General features: G+C 44.2%; 1 protein-coding gene across 2 annotated transcripts; it reads right to left on the reverse strand.

The window, feature by feature from the left end:
• Positions 1 to 827: 827 nt before the first annotated feature.
• Positions 828 to 7,946, reverse strand: LOC142796018 (uncharacterized). 2 transcript variants are annotated; one of them, XM_075886173.1, is made up of 4 exons: positions 6,848 to 7,946; positions 4,464 to 4,690; positions 1,273 to 1,432; positions 828 to 1,177 (listed from the first exon to the last, which is right to left on the reverse strand). In XM_075886173.1, exons 1-4 carry the CDS (start codon positions 6,849 to 6,851, stop codon positions 915 to 917), a joined length of 654 nt encoding a protein of 217 aa, XP_075742288.1. In that variant the 5' UTR covers positions 6,852 to 7,946; the 3' UTR covers positions 828 to 914. The 2 variants fall into 2 exon arrangements, with proteins under 2 accessions (XP_075742288.1, XP_075742289.1); XM_075886174.1 differs by having other exon boundaries at positions 4,602 to 4,690; positions 6,848 to 7,936.
• Positions 7,947 to 11,639: the final 3,693 nt, after the last annotated feature.

Here is an 11,639-nt window from a genome sequence, read left to right on the forward strand (position 1 = left end):
CTTGGACCAACATCGGCTAACATCGGCACCGACGTCGGGCCGACGTCGGAAGTGCAACTTCTTCCAATGTCGGGCCGACGTTCAAGCCAATGATGGGCCGACGTTTTGCCGATGTTTTAGCCAGTATGCAACCAACATTGGGCCGACGAAGGCCCATCGTATTGCCGACAAAGCTGCCAATGTTCGGCCAACATTGGGCCATATTTCAGCCAATCACATGCCATTTTTACGCCGATGTTTGCTGCACGACGAATATTGGCTACGGATGTACGACCGACATTGGACCAATCCAGGGCCACATTGCAGCCAATCAAATGCCGTTATTACACCGATGTTTCCTGCACGACGAATATTGGCTACTGATTGGCTTGCCATTATTTAACCATTCTTAGTAGGGAATTTTTCTTACCGAAGATTTAAACAATATGCCTCGATGACCCGCTCTTGTAGCTTTGCAGCCCTGTATACTTGGGGCAACAGAAAATTGAATGCTGAAAACTGAAAGCAGTTACTCGATCTATTTCATCTTTTATACCTCATTCCCTTTGCTAACACTAGAAGTGTAGTTTACTTTTTTACCAATTTATCTTTTGCAATAGCGAGTGCTTTATTTGGTACTGGTATTTGGTACAGCAGATCGAAAAAAGTTGTTAGGAAGTAAATGTTGAAAGCGTATGTCCCCCACTTGCAATCCCCACATAAGTCCCCCACATGGTAATCGAGAATATTCATAGTTTAGAGCATTTTTTGTAACTAAAACATGGTGATGGTGCTTCTGAATCAGCATAAGCTAGCCGAACAGTGCACCACCGACAGTCTGCAGACTATTTATTCTTTGTTTTTTTTTATTTATTTGGTACAACAAAAAATGTATACATTGAAAAATATATATACACAACTAAACAAGGCCCGCTCTACTGCAGGTCAGGTTGCGTTGGGGGCACAGTGACAGTGGTGCTGTCAAGGCCCTGGCTGCTGTGGCTGGGCAGGAAGCCAGCTGCCGCGAGCAGCCGATAATTTGCACTCAGAGAGTGGGGATCATCGGGCTGCTCCACAACAAATGCTTCTCTGAAGCGCCGCTTCCTGCCCCCACAGCGATCACCAGACCCTGGCAGCCACCTCTTAATAAAGTTGAGGGCCTCCGCCTGGTTGCACCCTGCTTTTTGGCAGATGACATCTGCATACAAGAACAGAAATACCATAGTACACATGAAGCACTGCAGTACAGAGAATACACAAGGGTACACACATAAAACAATGAACAAGTCTAACCTGTCACTAATCTACAGAGCCTCAGGTTCACAAAGGCCCTTTTCTCTTTTCTGCCATGAAGGCTGTACAGCACTTGCACATCATGTGCCAATACAGCCTTCATGGCATTCACACCAATTTCTCGGAGGCCACGTCCCCCAATCTGCAGGAGGTGCTTGCGCTGTAAAAAAATTCAAGAAGCATAGATGGGATAAACGCAACAGCACATCGAAATGTTTTCATGATAAAAATCTGCAAGAAGAGGACACTGAAAACAACAGCTTGAATTTTGGGGCATCACAACATTTCGTTGTTTTTTACGCTAACTTCAACTCACTTGACCTAAAATGGTTTCCACATCAGCCCTCTCACACTCAGTGTGAGAACCTTTCAGAGTCCTTCTCTGAATGCAGTTTCGCTGTTATGAAATCAAATACAACACTGTTATAACCCTTAATAAATATTGATTCTAGCTATGAAATAGTATAATTACTTTGTACAGTGCTCAAATTCCAATACACGTTTCTTCGAGGTTACAATGTCTTTGCCTGAATGTTGACCAGGAGTAGCTTCTACAGGTGAAAAACGATAAAATATGTGGAGTTCAAAAAGAAGCTTGGACATGTTTTTAATCAATGCATTGTAAGCAGACCACAACAAGATAAATGAACATGATCAAGGCGTACTAAGAGGCAACCTTAGAGCGACCAAATCTTGGTCATAGATGAAACTGATAGAAAAATAAAGGTCGCACTAGATGGTCGCACCATTTGCTGTTTATATTTTTCTGTGATAGCCAACAAAGAGGCATGTCGCTATAGAAATCTCATCACAATAAACAAAGGTGCATTTTTCTTCACACTGCGAAATTGGGTGCATGTTAGATTTTTAAAAAAGTAAGAAATCGGCTAACACAAGGCAGGGTGAACTGTAGCTCAAAGTAGAGAGAGCCGCAGCGGACACGAAATAGGGTGATAAATGAACAAAATTACTGAATGTCTGTTTTAAGCAGGCTATTGCTAGTCACTGCCCATCAAACACACGATGCCGCCTACATCGTCTGCTAGCTTAGGACAGTTCACTCGGACTTCACAGACTATAGTAAATACAGTCGAATTTCATTAATTCCAACACACTTAATTCGAACTGACGCTGTGGTCCTATCAAAGCTATACCGCGCTCCGAAAATGCTCTCAGCACCCGGCCCAATCCTGCGGTGGCACTTCAGACACCTCATCGCTGTGCTTGAAGAAGAAAATGAAGAAAAGGAAAAAAAAAGACTGCGGTGGAATGTTTGCCAAATGCCAATCTGCGACATTCCTGTGCCCCGCTTCGGCTTTTTCCGTCCCTGCCACGTAGAGACCCTTCTCTTAACACTGCGCATGAAGAGAAAGAGGAGAAAAAAAGCTGTCGCAGAGAGTTGGCTCTCTCATGCCGATCTGCAATGCGCCGGTGTCACGCTTTCCTGTTTTTCATTCCTGCTATGTAGAGACTCTTCTCCTTTTAACACCGCGCATGAAGAGAGAAAAAAAAAAAAGCTGCCGCGGAGTGTTTCTCTCTCGAATGCCGATCTGCTTGTCTCCAGGTGGAGACGCTCCTCCATTCTCATCATGCGCTGGCCACGCTCCGGCTGCAGCGCAGATGGTAACAGTGGAAACACAGTTGTCTTCGAAGAGTGTCAGCACTGGACATTGCCGCGCGCAACTTCTTTTGCCAGGAGAATACTGAAGCCGAAGTACAAATGCTTTGCAAACTGCACGCAAAACTTGTTGACTCGTTGCAAGGCCAACGTGTACAGACATGTATTGACTACGTTAATTAATGACGGATGTCCTGTAATTTGTGAATAAAACTTCTCCATGCACATGCATCACTGCATGGTGAGCCCTCTGCTCATTTACCGTATTTACTCTATTCTACCGCGCCCTCGATTGTAACGCGCACCCGGTTTCCACGACAAAAAAAAAAAAAAAAAACTAAGACATCGGTTGCAACGCGCACCCTTTTTTCTCGTTGGCCCGCTTGATCACACCACTCGCGAAAACGACTCTTTTTGAGAGCGTCTTCCGTTTAAATATGAAGTACGGGGGAAGCTTATGCCTATCTGACGTGCAACAGAGCATTGCTGTCACTCTAGTTTTACCGTGGCCCGATGTCAGTACACAAACTTGCTTCGCCCCCTTCTCCTAGACGGTTGTGGTGCCAGGCATGTCGAAGTAAAGAGGCGTGTGATCGGCATTCCCGATTTGCCCAAGCAGGTAGCCGTTGTTGTGCCGCAAGTTTAGGAGGAACCTCTGAAGACTCTGAAGCTTTTCTTCGTACTCCTCCGGCAACTTCCGGCATATGCCCGTTCGCCTTCGGAGGGAAAAGCCCTTTCTCTTCATAAAGTTTGTTAGCCAGCACCTGCTCGCTTTAAAATGGCTCTGCATTAGCCCTTTTTCTAAGGCTAACTGCATAGCCTGCACTTGGAGCAGTTCTGTCATCACGGGCCGCTGTGCCGCTCACCGATTAATCACATACTCGCCGAGCAGCTCTTCAATTTGTGGAAACCGACCCTGCTGTGGTCCACTGAAGCCTTTGCGTGAATCTTTGCTGTCGACAATATTCTGCTTTTGTTTCCGCCAGTCCCGCAGGCACGTTTTGGGAACTCCGAATGACCGCGATGCAGCCCGATTTCTGTCCGTTCCGGCACACGCGACGACTTTTCTTTTAGAAGCAGCATTGTGGTGCACTCGTCGAGTTTTTGGAGTCGGCCCTACCATGCCGTCGATGCTAATGTACTACAAGATGACGAACTCCTCAGCACACGTATGAAGTGCCGCGCATGGGAAATACATAGGCAGAAATGACCGACGCGCCATGCCGACGCACGTAGGGGGCGGCCATTTTGTAAGTGGCGATGGCAATAGAATGACCATATTCATTTTTTTTTTTTCGTACTCGATTCTAACGCACATGCGATTTATGAACTCTCTTAACCGGAAAAAAGGTGCGTGTTAGATTCAAGTAATCACGGTAACTTTCATTATTTTGAACTTCTTTTAATTTGAACAAATTTTCTGGCCTCTTTGAGTACGAATTATTCATATTCGACTGTAGTACAGTGGCTCATGAGATAACCTGACTAGTTTGTTTCCCGAAACACAGTATCTTAAAGCAGTACTAAATTTCTGCATGTTACATAGGCATATTAAAAATCAAGAAATATACACCAAAGCCGCAGCCACAGCTTTACTCTGCACAGCTGCCTCTGCTGCCTCCGCTTCTCCAATTGTACCAGCAGGCAGCCGGGGAAGGTCAGAGGGGCGCTGTGCTGGCTGGGCGTGCTGAGGCACGGACAAGAGCCGTACCTTGTGCTTCAGCTGTCGCACCTCCTGCAGAACCTCTCTTTGTTGCTGCCGGATGCCAAGTTGGATCCGCAGGATCCGTAGCAATAGAGCTGAAACATACAAGAGTACATACCATATTTACTCGCACAATTTGCATCCTCACATAATTTGCTCACAATATAATTAGCCAGCCTGCTTTACTACAAGAAACTTTTTGCTCGCATACTTTGCCCTCCCCAACCAGCCCGAGCCACCTTGCCAGCACACACACAGACACATTTGACTTCATGATGCTCTGGTCAGGCACATCTCTTGTCGAGCAGGCGAGTGCAGTCTTACACAAAATGGACTGAGTGCAAGGTCCCTTCTTCCATGAACTTTTATGCTTTCCCTAGAATATCGAACTTGAAAACTGAAACCTGTTTATGTGTAGTTCGAAATGCCTAAAGGTTTGCCTCCTATCTTCCCACCTCTTCCACGGCAAGAATGTATTCTCGAGACACAGCACAGATGTTGAATGCGTGCAAGGACCTGTCACATCAACTAGATGAGGCAGGTTTTCGCACTCTTTTTTTTTTTTTTTCGGTTTCGCCATCTGGCCATTGCGTTTTTACCGTTCCTTGTGATAGGCTACAATAATTATATACGAGGCAGATTGCTGTTATAAAGCTTACCGAAGAAAACTGAAACCGTGCTACCGCTAAGCACATCAGCGTGGAGTTCTTCGACATGCAATATTCAGTATGGGAGCCAGCAGAAGAGTGCGTTGAATAAGACTTAGCATAGAAGCTTGGGTGTGTTGGTTAGATATCGGAGGGAACACAATGCAATAGAAGACTGGGACAAGGAATGGACACACACACACATGAAGGGCGACACACACAGCACTGTGTTGGCATCGCGCTTCCTTGTCTGCATCTTACTTTACGTTGGGTTCCTGACAATTATTGGAGAGTACTTATGTTCTCAGGTATAACCCTGTTGTGGGAACTGGTTTTTGTGAGCACTGTTCGGAAGAACTTCAAGAAAATGGGGGCATTTGAACAGGCTTAGCAAACAAATGACAATCCGCTTTGAGACAGCTGTGACAGCGCCTGCAACATATATTCCCAGTTGAGCTTTTAGGCAAGCGATTCCTACTAGCTTCGCACATGACCGGATTGACAAAAAAAGTACACATGAAACGCGAGTATATACCGCATTTGACTCTGTAGCTTTGATGAACCAGGCAGATACACAAATTTATCCAAAACTCCATTGATTCTGTTGCAAAATTATTCAACAAACAAATTGCGATGTTATCCATGTTACTATACGATTGTGGCACTTTACCATTGCAGCTTTCCAGGAGGCACACATAGTGCAGCGTTAGTTCACCACTCGCAGTTAATTGTATGCAGTAGGTTGCTCACAGCAACTGACTGCATGCAATGGTGAACATCTTGTATGCTTGCACCGCTGCTTCAGCATGCTGGCTGCTTCCCATACGACTATCAATTAATGTTCACAAAATTGGGAAGATGAAGAAAAGACTACACAGTGCCCTCTGGCCACCCTATACTCCAAACCTCCAGCCAACAAACAAACAAAAGAAACAGAAGTATGCAAATGAATATTATTCCTAATGCAGCTGGAATGGAGTGTAGTTTTCACCAATTCTGTGTGTTTAGTCAATATGGAGTGAGTTAACTCCATAAAGTAGCTTTTCTCATAACAGTGTTCACTCTATTGTAACACAAGGAGTGACTTCATAGCATCTAGAAGGAAAAATAGAATCTTCAGTATTTGATAGAAATGTGAGGCTCTACTTTAAAACAACAATAATCTGGAAAAAGAACTCATTACATTCGAAAAAAAAAAAAGGTAGCACAGTTGATCCCCTTTACAAGAGACACTGATGTAACAGACAAACGGGGATAAGAGACACCAGTGTGCAGGCTGACATTTGGCCCATCATGCATCAGGCACTCCGTAGATGCGCCTGTGCAGCCGGGAGCCCTGCAGTCAAGCATGCTGAGCAAGACTGTTGACCACTGTACAATAACACATTGCCACAAAATTTTAAAACTTCATTTCACAGACTTCTGCAAAAGCTTCTTACACTCTTGCATAATATTTGCACAAGCTTCTCTCATTCTTGCGTGATTTTCGTCAGAACATATAAGTGTTGGAAGTTGTATGTCCCCAAAAACTTGCACAATACAAATAGCATACATTAAAGTCTATCACTTAATACGTGCATAGTGTAACAATGAAAGGAAACTCACGCATGGTTTGCTCCAAGCCTTCCCCGTGCGGTGCCTCCTTGAGCCTTGGAGAGCACTGTACAGCTAGAGCAAAGTAGCATCAATCCAGTGTTAATGGCAGGTTAACAAGACAACAAAACTAACCCCCATATTCATAAACGCTCCCCGACTCGACTTTCACCCTTCACTTGACAGAGTTGAGCACTGTGCCGCTGCTCGTTTGAAAGCGACGCTGCGCTACTCGAGAATCACAGCAGATTATTGCTGACATGCAGCAATTTTCTCTGCTTAGAGACGGCGCTCCCATCAGCCATCTCAAGTGAAGGTGAAGCGTTTAGTGGAGGGACGTTCTAGAATACAGGGGTAAGATTCGTTGCAAGAACACTACAATAGACACACTTAATTTTTACACTTCATCTATATTGTACAGCTACACACATTCTGCATCTTTATAATGCAACATATACATACAGGCTTATAAAGTAAACACTGTAGGCTGCTCAAATAACACCTACACAAAAAAATTACCCAAAAGTGGCCATGCGCAAAGTACTTTTATTTGAAACTCACAAAACTTTTGCGGTGATGGAGAATAAATAAGACAGGTTACGCTTGGAGGCACATGAGACCTTCGCAGCTTTCATAAAGTACAAAAAACAATATGGTATGTGTGTGTGTATGTACGCATGAAGCTTCAGCCTTCACATACGGTTTCTTGAAAGAATCGACTATGAATTTTATGGCACCTGTGTCCTTCAGCGCAATTGAAAGCCTGCTGATCAGTGTGTGCAATTGTGGAATAGTTACATGGAAAATGGCGTGAAACACCTAAAATCAAATTTTTCTAGCTAGAAAATATGCAGCTGTGTATACACAACACATGCTGCAAACAGTGGGAGGTGACCACAAGAGTTATTTGAGTGTAAGCGGCAGTATTCCGCATTCATGCACCCCGCCATTTTCAACTGTTGCCCAAAAGCAGCACCACTTCAGCGTGCTACTTTTTTTTTACATCATAAACAGCACGGAATACAGCAAGGATGAAAACAACACATGCAATTAAATTTTGAGCACTATTTATGGTGCGCATGATTGATTGATTGATATGTGGGGTTTAACGTCCCAAAACCACTATATGATTATGATAGACGCCGTAGTGGAGGGCTCCGGAAATTTAGACCAGCTGGGGTTCTTTAACGTGCACCTAAATCTGAGCACACGGGCCTACAACATTCCCGCCTCCATCGGAAATGCTGAAACCGATGGAGGCGGGAATGTTGTCTAGTCTAGTGGCTAAGGTACTCGGCTGCTGACCCGCAGGGCGAGGCGCCCTGAGGGTCAGCAGCCGAGTACCTTAGCCACTAGACCACCGCGGCGAGGATGATGCGCATGAAAAAAAAAAAAAATAGGCCTTTGTACAACGACGAATTCATAATTTGCCTTCACGGACCTTCTGTTAGGCTGCACCACATACAGATTTTTTGTGGCTTTCAAAAGAGATTTGAAAAAAAAAAATAATAACCGTGTTTACTCTCGTCATGAGCGCACTCACTAAGTCACCCTCATTTCAGTCGCCAAAATTTTGAATTTTTTTTTCTTCCACATATTAAACACACACCTTACGTTCATCCGCTGAAGTCCCACGGGCTTCCCCCCCCCCCCCCCCCCCTTGCCGCCTTCGCTCGCTGCCACGTGCCATTTTATTTTTGTTTCTATTTGTTCACGGAACGTCCCCTGTCTTTTTTAATTATCTCTTGTAACATATGTGGCATTATCTTGTTCCTGAGGTGCCACAGGTGCTCTGCTATGTAGATGCACCATTAAACTAGTATTTTTGATCAACTGTGCATTTCTGATGTTTACCTTGCAAGTACGTAAAACTGGCATGCTTCTTGATCTACGATACACATGTGGCTTGTCTCACTTTGAAGGAAAAGTTAGCATACAATGGTGTAAATGCTTAGAATTTGAAATATTGAGGCAGCAGCACACCCGAGATGATCATATGGTAAAGAAACAAGTGCTGCCTTATTACTGGCAAGTTGTCACTTATATGTACAAATAAATTTTGCGAGCTAAAAAAAGTACAAAAGCACAGCGAGGCTATGATGTGGTTCAACCTGTGGATTCGCTTCATTTATCACGCCATATGATGAAGCTTCCTTTGGTAAAACTGCTCAGATAAGAAAAAGAGTTTGCTGTCCAATACAGCAACTATACAAAGTGTGCACGTGCATCTCGCAGCGCCTTTTCGTCACTTCCGAAATAGTAGGCCACGCAGAGGGAGCAGAGCTTAGGGTGTTTCTTCGCTGAAAGTTATCACCTGAAATTGAGAACGCACATTCCGATTTTCCTAAAAGTACCAGCGTATTTGGCTGGTGCAGATTAACAAAAGCTACTTGAAGAAACTTTGCAATATTTGCATCTTCAGGTGCAACTTCATTACGGGTAAGTGCCATAGCCAAGTATTTACCTGCAAACAGATATAGCTTACCAAGATACTGTACATACAAACTTGTCCGCAGTTAAAATCATGATGGCGAGGAAGGCGGTTAAAATCGTGATGGCGATCGCGGAGATTTTATATTGCATTGAAACAAACTATAAAGAATGGGAAACAATATTAGTTCATTTTGAAGTATAGTCGATCGGTTCAAGTTGGGCATCAGGATTTTTTTTAATTAGTCAATTAATTCTATACACGGTCTCTATCATGTTCAGTGACTCCACTGTACATTAGCGTACAACAAAAGCAAAATACAAAGTGAAAAGTGTGTTAAAGCATACGCGAAAAATAAAGTGATGACTGGCATTACCGTGGCACACACCACGCAGTCGCTATCTGCCTTGTATAATATTTTCCTCGACTATTTCCACAAATTGCAATCAAAGAGGCTCAAGCTCAACCTCAGCACTGTTTAAAACACTTGGGGGGGGGGGCAATGCTACTTTGGTGGCGTAGGCCGTGACAATATATTCATAATATTATATCTCTTGTAAACTTGCCTAGCTCTGCACGACTAGTTTTCGATGGGAGCAGCTGCCCTTCGCACATCCACTCTTAAAATTGCGGCTCGAGAGATTTTGAGCTTTCACTTGTTTTTGGGCCAGGCAATTTGTAGTGAAAGCAAGATAATAGGCCCTCAGAGGTTGTGGCGGGCAGCCGATGTACGCTGTGGCTGGTATATGTGTCGCACATCTTGATTATCTGGTCTTGTATCGAGTGAACGAGCGAGGCCTTTCCTAATCCAATGAGCTCATTAAAGTAAGACAACAAAAAACCACAATGCTTCCACATCGTTCACAGCAACAGATGACGAGCCCCCAACAAACCGCACTGCAGCACGTGAACTGCCGTAGGTACCCAGGGAGCTACCACGGCATGGCGGGAGAGGGCGACAACGGCAGAAGTGACATCACAAGAACACTATGTATAAAGGGGACATTTAAAGACTTTTTTCCCATTTTTAAACTTCGTGCACTGTTCTGTCACAATTTATAGCTCAGAATAGTTGTATTTTGAAAAGGGCACTAATTCATAAGCCCAATGGTTCAAGGATGGGTGCATTTAGGGGGCCCATTCTACGTTTTACTTATGCCCTTCAAGAACTTGCTTACAGGGCCAAAGTCCTGTTTCAGAAAGAACACGCTAGTGCGTGGCCAGCAGTCCGTCAAGCATTAGTGCTGGTGAGATTTATAAATGCAGCGCATGAGCATCCTCATCTGCTACTTCTCTGCTCATGCTCTCGGGGCTTACTTACGAGGCACGGTCCTTCGCACTTTTCATTTTCACACTGTAAATCAACTCATACCAACTCTGCCTTCCATTATTTATTAAACCAATATTTCATGGTCACGAGGACGAGCTTAAAATGTTTGCTACATCAGACCTGAACAGCATTTTGAGTCATCGAAACTTGCTAGTTGCAGCGAGCATTATGCGAAAAATATGATGTGCTTTACGGTGACAACTTGCAAAACACTGCAGCAACAATTAAAATCATGCATTTTTTGTGCTCACAGGAAATCCCTGAAGCAGGAGGCACTGGGATAGATAAATTGCGCAGCTAAAATACGGATGCGCTTTCCAATGCTGTCATGCGTACAGGCGGAGATGGCAGACAAAACTGGGCGCACCCCGATTCTATGCGCATGCGTCCCATTCACAAGCCTCGCTGCCAGTTAGCACCACATGGCTCACTGTCCATGAGCTCGCTTGTTTCCTGTAACAGTGGACCATACGGTACACCTATTTAAAAATGAGGATAGAATGTATATAATGCAGCATCTGATGAAGCCATGACGATGTGTTGCTGATGAAATCTGGAACTCTAGTTAGTACCCTTATTGTTAACCAGCCGACCGACTAGCAAAAAGATTTGCGACTGAAATGATGGCATCTACACCTGCCCTTAAAGGGACACTGAACAAAGTTTTTGCCGCCGAGATTTTCAGCCAAAGCAAAAGATTGGGCCATGAAATTAATAGACAATAATAATTTCAAGCAGAAACTACGAAAACATACTAAATTTAATGAGCCTTTTACAAAATGCCGCGTCTAGCTCTTAGACACGGCGTTTTCTAAAAGGTCGCGACATTTATTTTTCAGGTTTTTTTTTTGTTATTCAAGACAAATCTACGGTGCATTGTTCACAGAAAACAAAATTGCCTCGGTAAGACTTCTTTGCGAGCAGCTTACTAATTTTAAGGCAGGCGCGTTGATTCGTGAACTGAAGGATGCGAGTGATCAATCTTGCCTGCTAGTGGCTAGGCGACAAAGGATTTACCTCATGTCCTGGTGTAGCTAAGTCAC

The sequence above is a fragment of the Rhipicephalus microplus genome, unplaced genomic scaffold, assembly GCF_043290135.1.
Source record: "Rhipicephalus microplus isolate Deutch F79 unplaced genomic scaffold, USDA_Rmic scaffold_1021, whole genome shotgun sequence".
Classification (NCBI taxonomy): domain Eukaryota; kingdom Metazoa; phylum Arthropoda; class Arachnida; order Ixodida; family Ixodidae; genus Rhipicephalus; species Rhipicephalus microplus.